General features: G+C 31.6%; 1 protein-coding gene across 2 annotated transcripts; it reads left to right on the forward strand.

Annotated features, from left to right (window-relative positions):
- Positions 1-11,899: 11,899 nt before the first annotated feature.
- On the forward strand, positions 11,900-22,180 carry LOC124536671 (eukaryotic translation initiation factor 5A). 2 transcript variants are annotated; one of them, XM_047113228.1, is made up of 4 exons: positions 11,900-12,032; positions 14,142-14,379; positions 18,248-18,449; positions 20,947-22,180. In XM_047113228.1, exons 2-4 carry the CDS (start codon positions 14,171-14,173, stop codon positions 21,016-21,018), a joined length of 483 nt encoding a protein of 160 aa, XP_046969184.1. In that variant the 5' UTR covers positions 11,900-12,032; positions 14,142-14,170; the 3' UTR covers positions 21,019-22,180. The 2 variants fall into 2 exon arrangements, with proteins under 2 accessions (XP_046969184.1, XP_046969182.1); XM_047113226.1 differs by having other exon boundaries at positions 11,976-12,098.
- The last annotated feature ends 98 nt before the right edge of the window (positions 22,181-22,278 follow it).

A 22,278-nucleotide genomic window follows, 5' to 3' on the forward strand; every position in this document is an offset into this window, starting at 1 on the left:
GACGCGGTCGCGGACACTTCTTTCTTTCAACTCGATTTGCATGCGGGGGTCGCTCAGCAAACTTTATGTCCTCGTTTCGTAAATTATTTATACGTTTGGAAATACTTTTAACGTGCTCGGGACACCGAAAAAGATTGCGAGTGAATGCGAACGAGATAAATTAAGTGACCGGCCGGTCGGATTACAGCGCGGGACGCGGCGATGATAATCAAATTTGTACTTGTTCTCTGATCAGTTCTGAAACTTAATTTTGATGTTACTCGATCCGTTCCTTCAATATAAATCAAATTGACGTCAACTTTTCTTTCAAGTTAGATTACGGTCGCCACTTCTGTCGATGCTAATATTTATCAAATTTAATAATGTTTCAATTATACAAGAAATTTTCTGAAGTAAATTAAATTAAACATATTTCGGTAACATTCAAAATTAAATTGATAAAATCTTAAGCCAAAACGAAAACTAAGAAAAAATATTATTATTACAACATAACTCAATGCTAACGCAATACTTATTTTGATATTATGAAAAAATAAATTATATCGTGCTATTTTTTATGTTAATCCAAGAAATCAGAAATCACAGATCTTATTATTATAATCATCAGAAGAATCCAATTAAGTATTATAAGCAACTTTCTTCAGAATATTATCCTTGGTGGCATAACACGTTATAAATTATTAAACAAATTCAATACATAAAAACTCTATAGGTAGTGTTCGCTCGTATTTAAGCACAAATTATATATCCATTTGTAACTAAGTTTAAATTTCTGAATAATTAATAATATAATTAATATTATTAGCAGTGCAGAGAAAATAAGGATAGTACTGAAACTAAAACTCAATTAGTGTCCGCCTAAAACGAATTCTATTTTATCTGTATTTCAGCCACTAACACACCTTATTGGTCTCAAATTCCCAGTTCAGTTAACCTATCCAATTAGCAGTATTGCATTATCTGTGGTAGAAACTAACTTCTAATGGCGCTCGTGACCCCTTTAACAACTCAAGTTACACTGGTGTTACGTTCATGGATTCTAGTATAGAAGAATAGACATTAAGTATTTTATATTGTATTAAGATTTAAGAATATTTTGAAAACAAATATAATTATAATAGAAAATGACACAAGTACATATATAGATATATAAATTATTACATAATCGCGTTAAATTATATTTTTAATAATTATAGTCCAATTGTAGTTAGGTACAAACTTCTACTAAAGAAAAATATAATTATTTATTGATGCAATGATCTTTGTGTTGACCCGTCGTGTATGGTATCACTAGTTTACTAATTATATACATCAAATAGTTTCTGATATTAGTAACTTGTATAACTGACACAGGGAATATAGCATCATCGATACCATAATTGGTTGCACGTTAAAATAAGCTTTACACGAAGAAATTTCTCATGTTCGTGTCCATTTTTAGGCAACTGTGATCACTGATTGATTAATTATTTATTTATCTAACCACCAATGTGTCCATTTGTTTTCCCAAAATAATTTCTATATACATAATTACATATGTTAATTCCAGTACGAGTATAAACAGGGAAACACGAGGGCATACCTTACTTCAAGAAAATGACACCATTGTACGCTGTACCAAGGAAGAGCTGTAGCAAATACAGGCAAAAAAGAAAAGGGTATCTACTGATAAGCTGAGATCATCTTAACAGTTGATTGCGGGTTTAAACTCAGACAAGCACTATTGATTTTTCATGTCATTTGCTGGAGCTGGTGGTGAAGGAAAACATCGTGTGAACTGCCTGTGTCGAATTCGATCGAAATTCTGCCTCATATGACTCCACCAACCCACATGGATGCAGGCTCTATGGGTAACATAATGCGAATAGTGAACATAATTATATAAAAATTCAGTTATGCAATCTGCATAAGAATATATTTTCTTAGACAAGAGACCTGTACCTATGTGTATATCATTAAGTGACATTGATTTTTCCTTATTATTTATAGCAAATTCTACTATTCTATAAAATGATAATTGAATTATCATTTTATGGAACAGAAAATGTTAACTGAAAATCTCACCAAACTACATAATAGATCGAGGTACAAATAAGCAACCAGATATATGTTACGTTCAAAAGTACTCAGAAGTTCTACTCTGAAGCCTCGAAGCAGTTCGATCGCAGACAGAGGGAAGATCTATAAAAGAGTAATTTCTAGTAATATCTTATAAATAGACTTCTAAGCTTCAACAATGTTTTTTTACCACCAATTTTCTCACTTCGGAGCGAATTATGCTCAGAATATTCTTTATCCCAAATTAGAATTATCTGGAGACGTATCAGAGTTATCGTTCAAGCTCGTATAATTGGCACACTGATGTTGCAGTGTAGCAAATAATTAGTTTCAAGTATCCAACCAAAAAAATTATGACTGAAAAAGGTCATGAACCGAGTGAATTCAAAGGACCATGAGCTTAAGCGCACCTTCAAAGATATCTTTTTCCAGGAGTGGATACAATCCCTCCGTGATGATAATTGTCACTGCAACACCAAACGTAAAATCTATAAAAAAGCGAAATATGAACCAGTCACTGATTCGTCACGAAGGAAACACCTACAAACTTGGATTTTGGCAGGCAATTACGAGCAAATTGTTATTCCCTTTAAATATGCTTACTTCCGTGCCGTTTTCAGACATGAGCCTAACACGTATGTACTTGTACCAAAATCGAAGATAATAGTACCAATGCGCCTTTATGTATCTACTTAATTTGTGTTAATAATTCTTGTAACTGGGGTATGAAAGAAAATACGAGTTTCTTTAGGAAATTTTAGTCTCTATATATATCAAAAGGACATTCTTCAGTATTGTATCGTATTTATTTTACTTTATTATATATATAATGCATAGTTACGATGCGGTTATTATTTATATTTTTTCATTGACAACTTGACGAATATTTCACAATAACTTATTTTATTTATTACTGATTTAAATGCGTTAAAATGCTTCAATTTTTTTTATAATTAAATACTTGACATATACTTAAATGGTGCGTTGGTGATAAAAATTACGAAATATTATAACAATTTTTTTCCATCATCATTTTTTCCATCCTTTTTGATATATTCCGCAGTTGGACACAATGTTTTTCCTAACTGGAATTCCCATCTCTGAAAATCAAGTATTACTTATTCCGACCACAAGGGGATAACATCCAAATACTTACATATAATTTACCACCTAATTGACGCGAAATCATATTCAATAAGTATTTGTAAAAATCACGTTTTAAACATCGACGCATCTTTATCGAAGTTTTAAATGGAATAGTGTTGCAATTATAAATAAAGATATAAAAATGTTAGAGAAGTAAAACGTCTCTTTATTTTTCTTAATTATTCCTTCGTTTGGAATATACATTACATAACACATTGGTTCATTAAATTTACATATGTACACATATAAATGTACCTATACATGTATACATATAAAAATAACTCAATCGGATGAATCGTAGACATAAGACGAACGATAAAACATAAAAAATATATTTAAGAAATTAATTTAATCACACTAAATGAATCCATAAAGGCAACCCTCTGTAGTAGTGTGCTCGGAGCCATTCTCGAATTTAAATTTTTTGACCAAATAAAAAGAATAAACAATTAAATATTACTACAACAATGATTACTATTAGTAGAATACAGAAGTTGTTTTCCGAGATCATTAAAGGAATTAATTTAAGGCAATCCCAAATAAGCTAACAAAACACAATGCCGATTTAAAATGTACTCTGTCTTATTCGTACGACGTTTGATCGCAGAAGACATTGCATTTTGAACCTTACGAGGTTCACAAACTAACTAGGATTAAAGGAAGAAGATTTTCAACAATAAACAAATCTTTGGTGAGGTGTAAGTGACAATAAAACGAGAGCTTAGCTCTCGGGGCCGTCTTGAAGTGGAACGGTGAGGGCATGTGGAAGGGGGAGAGGAGGAGTCGTACGTCTATCTCTGTCCCTCTCTGGCGGGTCGCGAGTCGAGTCATCCGTTTTATTTCTTGTTTGTCTGTTGTGCCGTCCCCATTTGCTACATAATTTATTTTGAGCGAGCCGCATTTAAAAAATTGCCGTTCGTTCATGTTTAGGCGGCAAAATGGAGTTTGCGGACACCGAGGAGTCGGAATGAAAATAATATGGTAAATGATTTCATTTGAACGGTCTTTTCATAATCGTCGGCTTAATGGCGCGTGAGCCAAGACGCCATTGTCCGTTTCTATTTACGCTGAATTTATTTCGCGGCTTTTTATTTCCCTCGGCTTTATCGTTTAAGCATCTCCATACATATTTAATATTCACTTTGTTTGTCTCATTGAGACAATGACTTTTATTATAATTACTAATATCTTGAACTATTAAATTTCTTTATATAGAGTACGACACTTGCGTCCAATAAATAATACATATATTTATTTGTTTTCGTTTCAAATTTTTTAATATAAGCAAACTGTTAGCATGAACTGATAACGTGAGATACAAATAAACCATCTTATCTACATCTCCATTGAGCCACCAATTTTTGGAACTAAAATGTTCTTTGGTCCTGTTATAACACTGGCTCTCTTACACTTAAAAAGTAAATCGGAACATCACAACACTAAGTATTACTATTTGGTGGTAGAATACGCCATGAGTGATCGGTATCTACCCCGATGAGCTTGCACGAAGCTCTACCATTAAATGATTGACAATAAATAATATCTTTACCACACAGTGTCTAAACCAAAACATTTATGGGAATACTGCGAAACACGAACTTTTCAGCTCTGACTATGTATAAAAGAAAAACGAAATACGTCATAAATCTATTATTCCTTAACAATGCATAACGACATGAGTATGTTAAATTATTTAAAAGTCGACATGTTAAGCAAGTATTTAACGTAGTAAGCATAACATTAATGCCTTAAGTTAATCAAAATTTCAACTTAAACCGGGTTATACATTATTATTAAGACAAATTAATCCGTAGATCAGCTTCGCTTAGTTAATTTTTCATGCTTTGTAATTTAAGACAATCTGTGGAGTTACTACCACAGATAATAATAGGAAAATATCTAAACATAACCTTCTTGGATTTCGTTTCAAACATTTCGTTGATTATTATTTTCATTACCTATTCCATGCATATAGTTAACTCATTCTATCGATTTTTAAATTTGTGAGAAATTTAAAATTTCAATATTTACTTATATATCTCGAATGCATTGAAACACATTTACTTGGTGGTAGGGCTTTGTGCAAGTCCGTCTGGGTAGGTACCACTCCCCAGTTAATCTACCGCCAAATAACAGTACTCATTATTATTGTGTTCCGGTTTGAAGGGTGAGTGAGCCAGTGTAACTACAGGCACAAGGGACATGACATCTTAGTTCCCAAGGTGGGTGGCACATTGACGATGTAAGGAATAGTTAATATTTCTTACATCGTCATTGTCTATGGGTGACGGTGACCACTTACCATCAGGTGGCCCATATGCTCGTCCGCCAACATATAGGTACCATAAAAAAAAATTAAAAAAAATACATGTAAACTAATTTCTCAATAAAGAGTCGAATGTTCTCAAACTCAAACTCAAATGTATACATTATGATAGCGTGGAATGCTGGCAGTGGCAAATTTAGCTCAAATTTGTTATTATGTTACAGAAATAAAAAATAACTTAAAACTATATGTATACATATTATGCCCGTAATCCATACGGATTACGGGCATATTACATATCCAACCCGCTATGTAGTGACAAGTATACACTCGTCACTACATAGCGGGTTGGAAAAGTAATTTAGTAACTGACAGAAATATCACCTAGCTTATAATCATACCAATACCGGAAAAAAAAACGATGTAATGAGGACGATAGAACACAAATCATAAATGTTGCAGAAAAAAGTAGGGGCGGCAAAAATTTAATAGCCTACTAGCCACTGAATGGTGGCAATAATGCTAGCAGCATTTCGTCGTTAAATCACAAACTGGTCTTCGAGGCAAAGAACGAACCAGCCGTTCCATCACCAATGGAAGCAATAAGACAAGATGTTATACTTTTAATGAAGATTTTTGCTCTACTATTCCAAGAGACACGTGTTATAACAACAAATGGGACAAAAAAATTGGAAATTACTTCAATTGTAATATTGGTGACAACCTGGCCAATTTGCCCACGGTACCAATCGACATATCCTACTCAACTAGTCTTTCATGAGTAAGATATTTCCGACCAGGCTACACTTTAATAGCCATTAGGGCCAACAACAATAGTCAGTCCGCAAATAAAAAGATAAATGTATATTAATCGTCAAAATTACCAATGATATGCCCCAGTAAATATACAGCCTGTTAAAATCCCACTGCTAGGCCAGGGTCTGCTCTACTCTTGAGGTGGAGGCTCATAGCCTATTTGGTCTACAAACACAACACACACACTGCTCTAGTACGATTTAGTACACTTGTGTTAGATTTTATAAAAGTACAAATTTAGGCGATAAATATTGTAATTTTCTTTTTCTTTTTTTCTTGCTACATAAATGTTAATTCAGTGTAATCAATACTCATAATATAAACGCAAAAGTTGCTCTATATGTCTGTTTATCACAGACAAACCACTAAACCGATTTTGATGGAAATTGGTACGAAGTAACTTTCAATTTAAGGAAGGACATCGGTACGCTTATATAGCCTAACAGCTGAAGATCATCAATTGATACAATATGTGTAATAGCGTACCGAGCATCACACCGTACAATTTATTAATTCCATTTGTTTATTTTATTTATGATGCCAATGACCTTTTACATCAACAAGTAAATAAAGCATAAAAACCCCTGTATGAGGGATGACAAGTGTGAGAAGGGAATAACTGAGTATATTATGTAAAGAAAACACTACACCGACAAAAGATAACAATAAATAAGTCAAATTAGGGCTAGTGTTGATGTGAAAACAAACCAAATATAAGACATTATAAACTGAAATGTGTAATCTGAAATATGTAAACGTAAGTCTTCTTCTTCAAGCCAAGCGTGTACCTATATCCTAGATCTTAGAAATAAATAATACTTAGACCAATAAAATAGACAAAAAAAAAAACAAAATTAATCGTTTTTTGATATCATTATAAAGTATTCATTTATGTATAAAATAATGTAAACTAATATTCTGTCTGTCTTTTCGTTTCTATCTCGAATTTGATGAAATTTGGATTGAAACACACTTAACCCAAAAGGAAGAACACTTAGATTACTTCCTTCTTTATACGTACTTATTTATAATCATTTATTTTACGGAGTAAAAAGTGTATTTTTATAGAGCGCCTGTATTCTATTAAAAGCATGACAATTATTAAAAATCTATAAGATGTGTTGTAGGCAAAGACGTCTTATCTCACTGTAGATACAAATTATTTGGAGAGAAATCATAAAACATAAACATATTTAACAATAAAGATAACAAAAGGAATAAAAAAAAGCATCCACGTAGATTTTTCGCAGATTATAAGGCCCGACGAGAGAATATATGTGCTATATATATACGAGGTCAATTAAAAAAAAGAGTGTATTGCGTAATTTATACTAACATTCTAAATAGATAAGATTGTTTGCTTTTTCATTATCAGCATAGTTGCGATGGGCAACATTATTAATATATTTAATTAATTGTTACAATGTTTATTAAATGTAAACCTAAAATCTGCCCAGAAAGAAGATTATGTAGAGAAAAACTGTCAAGTTAATCAGTCGTTACTCTTTTCCCCCATTAATTATAAAGTATATAAAAATTTACATATGTATATCCTGCCTAAAAATCAACAAATATAAAACCCGTGATTTTTATCGCTGACATAATTAATAATTAATTAAATTTTGTATTGAATAATGTATCTGTTTTATAAATGTTTTTTTTTTTTTTAATATTTAAGAAAATAATAGACCAAGTTTAAAATACGGTTATTTTAAACTTGAATCTAAATGAAAGAAACGAATAGTAATAATAATAAAGTAAAAGGTAAAAGTAACAAGTAGTGCACATGTGGCAGAATTTCTATGAAATTAGACACATGCTGGTTTCCTCACGATGTTTTCCTTCACCACCGAGCACGAGATGAATTATAAACGCAAATTAAGCACATAAAAATAGTGGTGCTTGCCTGGGTTTGAACCCGCAATCATCGGTTAAGACGCACGGTTCTAACCACTGGACCATCTCAGCTCAGTAATAATAATAATTGCCATTAAAAGCTTAAGAAAGATTTCATTCGATCATATGAGTAACACGTGAACGTATTTTATAGCTTTAGAAATATTTACTATTAGGTGTTTTAAACATAATGTTGGTTCTTGTCCCCATGCGCAAAAACATATCAGCAGCTTTATTAACAATAACTTTGATACTGTCTATTGCATTTTCATTTCCTGCTATCTTCCTTTTACAATAAATCTTTTTTTTCTGTCATACAAAACATCAAGCCCTATGGTATATTGGAATCCGATGCGGTCACTCAATACTTATAATAAACCCACCCCTATTAACTATATTTATAGTAATATTGGAGTGTCTGTATGAAACATTAAAATTTTACTAAACCTATTTTTTAATTTTTGTCTGTCTGTCTGTTCCAGCTGCTCTCTGAAGCGGCTGTACCGATTCTGGCTGGATTTTCACTAGCAGATAGTTGATATATCTAATAAAGAGTAACTTGGGCTATAAGAACTCTTTTGTTAAATACAAAAGCGCACGAAGTCGGGGGAAGTTTATTTATATATTTGCCACCATCTTACTCTAATTAATCTAAAATATTTTACCAAACAGTATTGGTTTTTTATTATTCAATCAATGCACTATAAATTTTGTAATAATTATCATGAAATTTACACATCAATATGAACATACAAAATATATTAAATTTACTTTTTTTTGTTAAGTCAAAATCAAAGAGTCATCGGAATACATGATTATTTCATTTTGACTTAATTACTGCACACTATTTTTTAACATTAATATAGCCTTCTATCAAGTAATATGCCTTTTTTATAAACGATTTTTTTACATAAAAATCAATGATTAAATTGAACTATTAATAAATTACTACTGAGCTTCCAACCGACTGTCTGTAATCTATGTACACCTATATAGAGTACATATTTCACATATATATATTTTTTTAATGGCTAGTAAATTAATAATTAAACTCCTTGTAGGAAAATCTATCTGTATAAAGTATACTTTAATTTTATTATTTATAAGTGATCAAGAATTTAATATCTGTCAATGAAAACCCTTATCGAAAAATCTTAATTAATACGTGCTTCTAATCATTGCTATAACAAAACTGTGTATATAAATTAAAAACCGATGTATAAAAAAAAATAAGTCACGTCCAGGCACTGATCTGTTACATACAGCTTAATTTTTTTTTTAATATTTTGTAGAACATCTTTTAAAACCATATTTTATTTCATAGAATCTATCGAATTCTATAAAACAAATCTAACTGTTTTACTAACGAAAGTATTACATTGGTGAAAAATAATGACAGTCGAATGACTCGGCGCAATGCCTAATCGCTCCATAATAACTACATCAGTGTTGCGTAATTGTATATCCTTTGTCCGCACCCCCACAACGAAGGGCTTGCTTCCAGTGATTTATTAAAGAAAGCTTTTAAACCCTTGCGGTCTTCGTAATGTTAGATATTTTTGTCTTGAATTGCATGGATCATTACGACCCGATTTGCCCTAATAATTCAATGTTGTTTGAATTATTTTTGTAATTTTATATTAATATATATTTCGATATTATTATATTGATTATTTTATTGTAAATTAGGGTTTAAAATTTATTAATTTGTTTGTTAAGTTTTAAATAAACTTAATATGTTGATAACTCTCTTATACAAAGAAATGGGACAATTCTGTCGTCCATTTCTAGTAACTAAAATTAAATGAATGTATCTTCAAAATGGAAATTTGGTATGACAATAAATTTTTGGGATTCAATACGTATTCATTTAAAACTTCTTATCATTATTAATCATCTCTTCTTATAATTATTAAGCATCTCTACAATTTTGAATTAAACACATTATTTTTAAAATGTAAAATGTCAAATTTTATTTATGTTTTCACGTTGTATTCAGTGAAAGAAAGCGTCAGGATATTTCATCAATATTTACATCACGTTAATCACCTCGTTTTAAATTTGATTTTGACATTATGATTTTAATTAACCATTAATTTATTATTTTAGAAAACCAAGTGGCATAATTTTTTTCAGACGTAGGTCATTAATGTCAACAACATTTTAAAATAAATAAAATTTAACAGTTTAATTTAGCCTTACCCACAATAACCATTTTTTATACGAGAAATAATGGATTATTTATGAATCGATTTTATGCAAAAAAAAATATTAATCATTATCCAATGTGCATTTAATATAGATAAATATGGTCCCTTGCAGTATGTAATATAAATATTTTTGAAGAACATGTAGCGATTTGTATCGTCTAACGATAAAAAAGATGTGAAAATTGTATATGAAGATATTCTGTGGAATATTTTGTATCAGTTTAGCACCCGTGCTAAGCGGGTCTGGGGCGGGTCACTTGTTATAATAAGGTTTATACCCGTTGAACGACTGTTTTTTGATAAAGTTTATAAGATCTTAACCTATAAATGGTGGGAAGCTACGTTGTTTTAAAGAGACAAGTGAGCACTAAAAGGGGTTTCCTTGCATATCTCCAAATACGTGATAAAAATGGAAGTTCAACATTCCTAATGCATGAAATATGGAAATTAGTATTTTCGCTTATATCAATTACTTTTAAAGAAATACATAAAAAGTTTTAAAAAAATCTGCTAAGAGGATGTCACTAAGGATAAAATTATCAAAGAATCAAAATATTCTTTAGTCACGTAGGCTTGTACAAGCATCTTTTAATCGTCATTTAACAGACTATTAAGTGTAGCTACCAGTTAGGAATGCCAGATACTACCAAGAAAAACCGGCAAAGAAACTCAATAGTTACTCTTTTTCAAAATTTAAAAATGCAAGGTCATGTAAGTTAAATTCAATTATATATGTATATAACAAGGTGCTCTTTTCCAGACAGGGTGTGTCTGGAAATCAACAAGTATTAGCAGCTAAGAGTATTTTTATCATCTTCATAATTATTAATTGTAAGAAAGATCGTTTTTTAAAATGAAAAAATATGAAAATCGGTATTCAGGCTTCTGAAGCGTCACTGCAGATATCTGTTTGTTACCACATCGCCCTTAAGTAGATCATAATAAAATTATATATTAATATGTGGGGACTGTCATGTGGATTAAACTTAAAATGAATAAGCTCAAAACTCTAAAAAATAAAATAAACACTACGGTTAAGTAATTTTAAAATCAAACATTTAATAGCTAACAACGCCATCTACCTAACAATAGTACTATAAATTTATAATAACAGATTATAAACAACCTTTTTGTACTGGTTAAGTTTAAATATTTCTAGTTACAATGGGATTTTACGCCAATGGATTGATAATATTTAAAAGATTTATTTTGTTTTGGTGTAAAGTGAAAATCTGATAGATCAAATAAATTATTTATTATCTGTAAAAATATCAATATGTGGAAGTTAAGTACGCGTCAACCTATGTGCTCGTGCTGCCATCTCTAAAAATTGCTGCCAAAGCTGTTGTCGGTAAAACAGTACGTATGATTACAAACGAAAATAATTTATTTTATGGTTTCTTTTTATAAATATCTCATTAATTCTTAATTTTAATATCTAAAATCGAATTTTAATTAAATCTGTAAGTCTTATTGTGAAATAATTTATTTAAAGACGTATTTTAATTTCAGAACTCATATTTCGCGCCATTAAGAGTCAGCCATTTGGCTTTACTGCGAACCCCGCGACAGGAAGTGAGTGATGAAGGTGCTACGCAGGCGCAAATTGACCTTTCGGTTGAAGAACCCGTCGGTCACATGTGAGTGTCGATAAATATCTTAGTTTTATCGTGTAACTGCTTTCAATAGTCTTAATAATTGTTTTCGTAAGTATTTTCAATAGTGAATATAAATTTGTGAAATCAGCGCAATGTAACAGTGTGATTTATGTGTAAAATTAGAAGATAAGTAATAACGCGGCGCCGGCACGTTTGTCAAAATTGCTATTTTTCTTTTATGATCTTAGTATTGCTTACAAAAGATGACATTTATTGTAAATCTTATAAATGAAATGTTTCTTTGTCATGTGTAGAGTCGTTACAGTTTTTTCGAATTTTAAAGAAATCAGTGTAGATTCGCGAAGACACGATCAAGATGTCCCTTTGAAAAAGGCACATGTTCGCTCGCATACCACACGGTGTCATACATATAAATTAAAAGTGCTATTTTAAATCCGTTTTTCCTTAATTTTCGAAGTTATTACATACATAATATTGACTATTCTGGTTTTTGTACAAAGGTTTAGGTTTTCGCTATAAAGCGCTAGGTGGGGTTAGATCGCCTGAATTTTCGTACTGCATAGGTAATATTTTCATATGTCTACTGTCTAGATAACGAAGACAGGCGTGACTAGTTATTGTCTAAAAGGCTTTTGTGATTTTTTATTTACAAGTGCGTATTTTCTATGAATATAAATTGTGTGTAATGTGTACAGCACATTTTTTCGATGTACCAAATTATATCGCTTTGCATGCTTTTCATATTTTATAGTTATATTAATTTGTAAGAACTATCATGAGTCATGTCTTAAATTATTTTTTGATGTGATTAAGAATCGTTTCTCACACTGCAGTCACGTTGTGAAAATAATTATACGTTTTCAATATTTTTTTAAAGAATCTGTGATTCACTCTACTCTGGTTAATTATTATCTGTGCTGAATATGCAAGTTCATGTAAAAATGTGATCAAATTTTAATCAATATGCTATCTGTAGAAAATACAATGTGGTTAGGTGTGATGATATATGAAATCATCATACCTTTTTCTTTGTGATATTTGAAAACAGTTCTCTTTTTGTTTTAGGTAATATTGAGATACAGATAATTAAAAATTCATTTTAAGTAGAATTGAATTTAATTTTGAATATAATCTGTGCTCTATATTAATTAATGATGAACAATAGAATTTGCACACCGAATAACATTAAGCCATATGTATTTTAAGTTATCTCTTTGTAATTGCATTAATCCTTGAACTCAAGCTAAGATAAAAGACAAATTAACAAGTAAGGCATACATTTTAATTCAAGCATTTCATGTAACATATGGATATTAATTAACACTTAATATTTATATAATCTATGAAAATAGATTAACCGTTAGTGTCTTCAAATCAACAAGGATGAAAGAAGCGTTTCAATATTAAGTGTTCATACAAATTTTGTTATTTCAAAGCATCGCATATAATTTCTTCTTACAAAAATTTGAATATTTTTCTGTTTGTAAAAAAAAAACACACTTTTTCAAACCTCATGGTAAGGTTCATTGACATTGGAGGTCAATGAACTGTGCTAATTTTGTCAGATCACTTGTGTCATGTTCCATGGTTAATGGCATTGTTTATCAATTAGAGGGTTCTATCAAAGGTATTTGACTTCTGCACTGCTCGTAATAAGTTTGGAATTAAGTATGTATTTACTTTTAGTAATTATAAATTAGTCCAAAGAATTAGATCTCTAATCTTGAGCCCATAGAGTCGCAATGGCAGTTAAATTATACTGTTATTGTGCTGCGGGTACTCAGAAATGATATACCAATTCCGACTATGCGTCTCATTTCACAACTGTGATATGGGATCACCGTCTAGGAGTACAAACTTTCTTTCAATTCTAAAATTAATAAAGTGTTGTTTCATTTTAATTCTTTATTATCTACTTTATTACAAGTTATTCTACAAATCGTTGTCATTGCATCTTTCACAGTATTTTAATATAACCAATATATTTTCAAAGTTTTTGTAACAATGTAAACATATATATTCACACTGATTACTGATTTTTGTAAATTTAGATTTATAGCCTTCCTTATACATATATAAACAAATGCATAATATTAACTAAAAATAATAAGATCAAATGAATTTTCCCAGATCCACGTATCTAAAGCACCGCACACAACATGGGTGACATCGAAGACACACACTTCGAGACCGGGGACTCCGGCGCCTCCGCGACCTTCCCCATGCAATGTTCGGCCCTCCGCAAGAACGGTTTCGTGATGCTGAAGGGACGTCCATGCAAAATCGTTGAAATGTCCACATCTAAGACAGGCAAACACGGACATGCTAAAGTCCATCTCGTCGGAATTGATATATTCAATGGAAAGAAGTGAGTACATAATCATTTCTCATTTAATTATAACAATCCATAATCATTTTTTTATAATGATTCAGGTATTAGATAAATATAAATAGTTAGGGTCATAAAAACTATACATTTTAAACAATTGTTACTAAAATCAAAAATAAGTTTTATTCAAGGAGGATATTACAACTTTGGAATTTTAATTTAAATGATATTACATATAAACTAAGACCAGTTTCAAATTTATGTTAAGTTAGTTGTATTCTAGTCATTTTTCCTTATTAATAATATTTATATATTAACAGTCAATGTAAATTATTTTAGAAAATTTTTTTTTACATGATTTGGATAAAAAAAGTAGACTTACTATTATTTTACTTTCATTTTGATATAATCTACAATTTTAATAGAAAATATATATTCAATTTGATAACCTAACATGACCATTCAAAAATGCTGAGTCAACACTTTTTTAATCTACTTGAATAAATAATATTTTGATAGTGACAAATGAACTTGACCTTTATTAAATATTCATCCTATAACATTTCAGAGGTCAACATGCCTTGGTTGGCTTTCTTTAATAGTGCTTTAGTTTATTTATTTTAATATAAGACATTATATGAAAGCTTAAAATATTTAGGCCCAGTTATATATAATATATACCTAGCCGTTTTCGGCTACAGTGACTTAGCTTTCTTGAATTTGTAATTAGTAGGTAATATTTAAAGCCTGCGATGCGACCTCACATGACTAACATACCCAATCTTTGCACTAAACGTGCGACCACATGTGTCGCAAGTGAGTGTACCATTTACATAATTGTATGTTATATTAGCAGGTGGACGTGCTTTTATTTTGTCGCGTTTGAGGTCTAGTTCTATTTTCCTGTTATCTTCATAGGCATGTACTTTTTCATGTACATGCCGTCTCCACTCAGATCTGTTTTCAGTGAGAGATTCCCAGCGAGAGGCCTCAATGCCGCAGCTCTTCATGTGTCTTTTCTGAACATCTTTAAAGCGTAGGTACTGCCCCCCGCGTTTTCGTTTACCGAACTCTAATTCAGAAAAGAAGATGCGCTTCGCCTTTCGCTCGTCTGACATTCTCGCAAGGTGCCCGCACCAACGCAACTGACGCCGCATCAAATATGCCTCAATGCCGTAAACATTAGCTCGACGAAGAACATCGGTATTGCGAATCCGATCCGACCATTTAATGTTTAAAATTTCTCGGAGGCATCTTAGATGGAATCTGTCAAGCATGCGTATTTGGCTACGATGTAGACACCACGTCTCAGATGAGTACAAGATGATGGGCAGTATGATCGCCATATACACCTGTATTTTGGTACTTAATTTGATATTATGGGATCTGAACACCCGGACTTGGAGATTACCAAAAGCAGCCATTGCAGAACCAAGTCTACTATTGATTTCCGAATCAAGGTCGCCTTTGGCTGTTATGCTGCTACCAAGATAACGGAATTTATCTACTTGCTTCAAGTTATTTCCGTTAATGTGTAGATTCAGTGGAGCCTGATTTCCGGCACCCATAGCAATCACTTCGGTTTTTGCGATGCTAATTTTTAAACCAAATCTAACACATGTGGTATTAAGTCTCGTGATAAGCGCTTGTAGTCCTTCAGAAGTATCCGCAACAAAGCACAGATCGTCGGCATACATGAGTTCGGTAATAAGATCGTATGATACCTTTGTGTGAGATTTAAGCCTAGCAAGGTTAAATATGCCACCATCCGTACGATACCGTATTCGAATACCTTCTGTGTTATTTTTTAAACTTTCCTTCACAACGACTGAGAAATACAGAGCAAAAAATGTCGGTGCCAATACGCAGCCCTGTTTTACACCACAGGTGACGGGAAACTGCTCTGACTGCGCACCGTTCACAAGCACTCTACACGTCATATTCTCATGAAGAAGCTTTATCAGACGTATAAATTTGTCAGGACACCCCAATTTCGATAGAACAATCCATAACGCCTCACGAGGCACACTGTCAAAAGCCTTCTCTAGATCTATGAAACAAAGGAACAGAGGTTGGTACTGCTCTCTGCTTTTTTCCTGCAATTGCCTTAACGAGAAAATAGCTTCACAGGTGCCTCTGTTTGGTCTAAAGCCAAATTGTGTTTCAGGTAATAACCTTTCTGAGAGATCCATTAGGCGGTTTAAGAGTACCCTAGCAAACGCTTTTCCAGCGGTGGAGAGCAATGAGATACCTCTGTACGAGTTACACTCTGAGCGACTACCTTTGTTTTTATATATGGCACAAATGAGCGAGACACCAAAATCAGAGGGAATTTCTTCCTCCTCCCACATCTTTTGAAAGAACAACCAGATCTTATGGTGTAGCGCATCTCCTCCATACTTCAGTAATTCTCCAGTTATGTCCCAGAGGCCCAGTTATGTTCACATATCTGAAAAGAAATATATTTAATTCGAATAAATAACATATTTAATTTCTAATATTCAGTGTGCTCTATATAGGTTATACAATTATAATAAAAATAATATAAATTAAATGAGTTATATGTAGGTGTTGTATCTAATAATTCATTATTGACAACATAAGATAAATTACTAATCACATAGTGGTATTAAAGTATTTTAAGTCGATGATAATCCATGGTTGATAAGGGCTCACGCCCAATTCTTGATATGATTAGTTTTACCAGTGATGGGTATACGAAAATCGAACAATCGACCAAAGAATCTTACATTCATTCAATCAATCAATGATCTTCTCAACATATCAGAAAAGCATCAGTCTTATTTTATATTGAATTATTTAGAATTCGATTAAATAGTCGTTTTCCGACAATTCCTTTCCGAAATATTCTTTTTTTTAATAAAATACGAGCCCATAGAGTCGCGAGGGCGATTTATATCGCTTTCGTGCTGAGGGTACTCGAAAATTGACCACCAGTTCCGGCTATGCGTCTCATTATACAACTGTATTATGGGATCACCGTTTAGGAACACATTTTAAATCTTATATAATAAATTCGAAATCATTCAAATTCAATAAACACATACTTTAAATACATACAAAATAAATACAATTAAATGCTTAGTAATTATTAATGGTAACATGCATTTTGGTACCAATTTAATGGTCCCATTAATATTAAGGATATATTAATAAGGTGAATCAATTACCTCTTGATGTATATGTAATCAATAATTTAAATTATGTATTTCGACAAGTCTACAATTTTTTTTTTTTAATTTCGTTTAGCAAATATTTAAAATGTAAATTTCATAATTCAATCAATAGCAAAATGCATAAATATTGATCATGTAAACAAAAGTGACATTGTTTAATATGATATGCTGAAAGAACTCCATATGTGAAATTAATAAACGGTCCCACGAAGGTTAACATTTATTATTCATGTTAAATGTTGAACCTAGTTCTTTGCGATGTAAATTATTCAGACCTGCACCTCGTGTAAACGAAACTGCAATCGTTAAAGATCGATATTATTTATGAATTCAAAAATAGAGCTCTTATTGATTTTTCTTTACATACTCTACTTATTCATAGCTTTAAGTTTCTTTTTATTTATTAAAAATTATGTTCAGAAATATACACCTTCGGCTTTTAATGTAAGATCATGACCTTATTTAAAACATTATTTTGTAATAAGCTATTATTTAATACTTAGAAAATATTACCTGCAATTCTATATTATGAGAATTATCCTTTGTTAGTTGTTCATACGAAAATTATATCTTTTCCATTAGGTCTTATTTGTTCAGTTGAAATTATACTTTCCAAATCTATTAATCAATATAAATATTGCAACAATCACATAAAATTTAATTCAGTGTCACAAAAAAATGTTAACACACTGTATTTAAACCTTCACCAGATATGAAGATATCTGTCCATCAACCCACAACATGGACGTGCCCCACGTGAAGCGCGAGGACTACCAGCTGACCGACATATCGGACGACGGCTACCTCACCCTGATGGCCGACAACGGAGACCTACGCGAGGACCTCAAGATACCCGACGGAGACCTCGGCACCCAGCTGCGTTCCGACTTCGACAGCGGCAAAGAGCTGCTGGTGAGATGACAAAGACATTCTTTTTTTTTTTTTATATTCTTTGATACACAAATAAAACATGTACAAAGGGCGGAATTAACGCTATAACAGCATTTTCTGCCAGCCAACATTCTTCTTAGTAACAAAACTATAACTAATTTTGGTTCGTGGCACATAAGATATACCAGCATTTCACACTTATTAATAGTAATGGCTCATGGCAATGGTGTAGTGATGGTTCGTGATGGTCATAAAACCAAATTAAAAAAAAATGATTCAAGCTTGCTTCATATCAAATTCAGTAAGCTAGGCCGTGTAAGCGTCAAATAGACAGGAGTTAGTTTCGCATTTAATAATATTGAGACGATCGTATATTCTTTGATGATTAAAAGATGATTTAATCGCACCTCCGTATTAAAACAAGTACAAGTAACACTAGTAGAAAAAATCAATAACAAAAAAATAACAAGTTTTGTTACATCGAATAGCCAATATTGTGTTACATCGTTTTTATACGCTTTTTTTTCTATTCAATTCGCCTGTGTCAGAAGAGGCAACTGTTCTTTCAAATTGGTTGATGATTATTCATTTAGATTATATGAAAGGTTTAAATCTGCTAATCTGAAGTATTTGAACTTCATTTTTCTTATTTATTGCTTTTAGAGTGGTCATAATCAAATACATACGGCATTGCCTCGCTCGCTTTTAATTTAATTCGCATGTAAGCTTCTGAACAAATTGGATACTTTTTTCAATCAGCGCTATACCATAAAAAGCTACCGACCGATTTACCCCACTATTACCGATTATTATAATATTTTATCTTTCTGGTTTGTTCGTTCGTTCGAGTGTAGAGTCTCTGACATATTTAATAATATGTTGGTGCTAAATTAACTCGTAGACAATAATTCCGTCCTTTACCTGAGCTAGTATTTCTTGCTGGCTATATGGACAATGGGTTTTGAAGACATGTATGATAAAATTTTAATTAGATTGTCTCTGCATATTGCATTGTTTTGTGAAGTGACGTTATTATTAATAATTTAAACTTAAAATTAGCAATCGCTTAGTACTGGTTATACTATGGTAATATTGAGAAATTGAGTGGTTTATTATTGTTAAAGTTGACACTCAGTCTAGTATCTCAACCCCAAGGGTCCATGTTAACAGAAACAATATGTACAGTATAGAACGAGTAATACACGACATTAAAACATTTTCCCAATTAAGGCTATTTTTAAAACTAACAATAAGATATATTGATTAATATTTGCTTTTATTCTGGTTTCCGATCTGTGCGTCTTTTCGATATTATTATTACTTCAATATTTAAATTTTTAATTTAATTAAAATTCGTAATCGACTCAACAAATAATACACATTTATAATATAAAGTAATATAGATTTCCCGGTAACATTATGTATGGTAATTTAGTATCTAGTCAAATAAATATATATAATAATAAATCTTATCATATCATTCACGGTTTTTTGCCTCTCGATATCTACGAAATAGAAATAATTTTTATGGTTACCCAAAATAATTATGTAACTTCATCATTTTGAATATGAGATCGTCCAACCAAATATGGTAATGATTTGACCCAAAACTTTGGACGGGTCAAATATTTATCGTTTGGCCAACGTCCACATGACCAAGGTTTTCTGAATTTTGATAATTATGGTGTCCTTTGTTTCAAGATATTTCGGTCGCGTTTAATATGAAATTACTTTCGAGAAAGCTTCTTTTATTAGAACACAAATTTTATTTAGAGCCAAGTAAAATCAAGAAAACGATTTTGTTTACGGGTATTACAATAATCTATATGATTATTTTTTTTGTTTTTTGTTAACAGCAAGATAAACAAACTTTTTATTTATGTATTCCATGTGATTTGATAATGGCGAAGGTATATTGTGTAATGCAACGAGTTCTTGATTAATATACCTCTATGTATATGTATTTTTTATTACAAAGGAATATCCCAATTTAATTCTCAACTTTAATTTCACTTATAAGAACTTCGTCGATGTTTGAAGTGCGCTTTTATCAAATACCATAAACTATGAAATTTATCTATATTTATCTGTAAACAAAACGAAAGGTTTCTTTATTAAGCATGCATTAATATTGGTGTTGGAATTTTACAAATTGTGGAAAAATATAGAATTTGTGCGCTTCTAATTATGTAATATATACCTTCCATTAATATGGGATTTTTTCTTGTAAGCTTATAGCATTTTCTTCGAGTAATCAATGAATACAAATGTATTGATAATGATGATTGATGTCATTAAAACTTATTTTATATAAATGTAGCTCATCGTTAAAATTGTTCTTATCAGGATTAACTGTTTAGGCTTACTTCTTAAAATAATAACTTTCAATACAGGTTAAAATGAAATATAACCTTGTAATGTGACTGTATTTCTCAGTCAAATAACTAATCTGACTTTATAATATCTAAGTGAAATATATGTTATAAGATTTTTACAATACTTTGTTTTGTTGTTCCAGTGCACCGTGCTGAAGTCCTGCGGCGAGGAGTGTGTGATCGCAGTGAAGGCAAACACGGCTCTCGACAAATAAACCAACTCAGCATTTATAGGGATATAACAAACATATAATTTTTTTACAATCAACAACTTACATAAATGTAAAACATAATATTATGTATAATTTAACGTAAAATATGATCGTTCGACGCCGGTCTGTCGACGGACGCGGAACTTCACGTTTGTTTTGTTTTGTTTGTTCTCTTTTCGCTTACTACGTCTCATAGTTACATTGCGAGTCGCCGAGAGTTTGCGAACGACATCGGTGCGATGCCGCGTGGACACCGTCGGGGAGATGGACGCAAACTTGAAGTTATCATCGTAATTTAACGCTAATTTAATCGATACATATAACAGGACCGATAAAAAAAAGGATAAAAAAATTTACAAAAAAATAGAAATAAAGAAAAATTCTTGAATGATGTGTGTGATTGATCTGTCCTCTGTGTGAGTGCAGCGCCGGAGACCTTCCGCGTAACACTTGTCATCTGTTCAAATTATTTCGACTCCGAAGCTTACTTTCGTATAGCGCCGTCTATGCTGCATGAATCACCTCCAAAATTCGCCGTCACGCATCGATAACGATCGGTGACAAAGACTGACCACTGTCACTTGATAATACAATATCTTCAGTCAAGACTGAAATGCATTTTATAGATAAAATAGTTGATTATTCTTATATAAACTTAGCACTAGATGAATACGTGCTGATGTCGGCCTTTCCTTGCTCTCTTTGATTTGAACATATGATCTATGTTACCGAATGGCTCGCTATAACTTTAGGTATAGTTCCGGCCGTCGTATTGCAAGTGTTGCCTTCGAAGGCCACGTAGGGTACTATGCACTTGTATATCCTTGGAATTATCGATTTTTAACATCAGATTGTCAAAGACGATATGATTTACTAAATATTATGTAAGAATGTAAGGTAAGGCCCTATAGAAAAGATATTTTTTTATGCATTCAAAATTCATACATCGCAAATTATAGTTTAAATTTTAGAATGTTCGACTAGAACGAGTAAATTTTGTTTTGTTCTCATTTTGAAATGTACATTAATTTCGAAATTGCATAATCGTTATTGTTGGTGAAGTTTTATACTTAGCAGCTTGTAATCAAGTTTTTTATTTATAAAACCGAACTAAAGTATTTGTAAGGACATCAACCGATGTAAAATAAAAATACTTTAGTAATGAGTATATTTTTCTTTTATGGACAAATTACATTTTAAACCTTCAAATCGCTTCCACTGAGTTCGTTTATAAGAATAATATTAGGTTGCATATTTTCGTAG

Source organism: Vanessa cardui, chromosome 17 (genome assembly GCF_905220365.1).
Source record: "Vanessa cardui chromosome 17, ilVanCard2.1, whole genome shotgun sequence".
Lineage (NCBI taxonomy): Eukaryota > Metazoa > Arthropoda > Insecta > Lepidoptera > Nymphalidae > Vanessa > Vanessa cardui.

Excerpts from the sequence above, each read along its gene's own strand:
- LOC124536671 (XM_047113228.1), top strand. The coding sequence starts at position 14,171 with ATGGGTGACATCGAAGACACACACTTCGAGACCGGGGACTCCGGCGCC. Across the intron at positions 14,380-18,247 it reads GATATATTCAATGGAAAGAA|ATATGAAGATATCTGTCCAT; the intron begins GTGAGTACATAA and ends AACCTTCACCAG. Across the intron at positions 18,450-20,946 it reads ACAGCGGCAAAGAGCTGCTG|TGCACCGTGCTGAAGTCCTG; the intron begins GTGAGATGACAA and ends TTGTTGTTCCAG.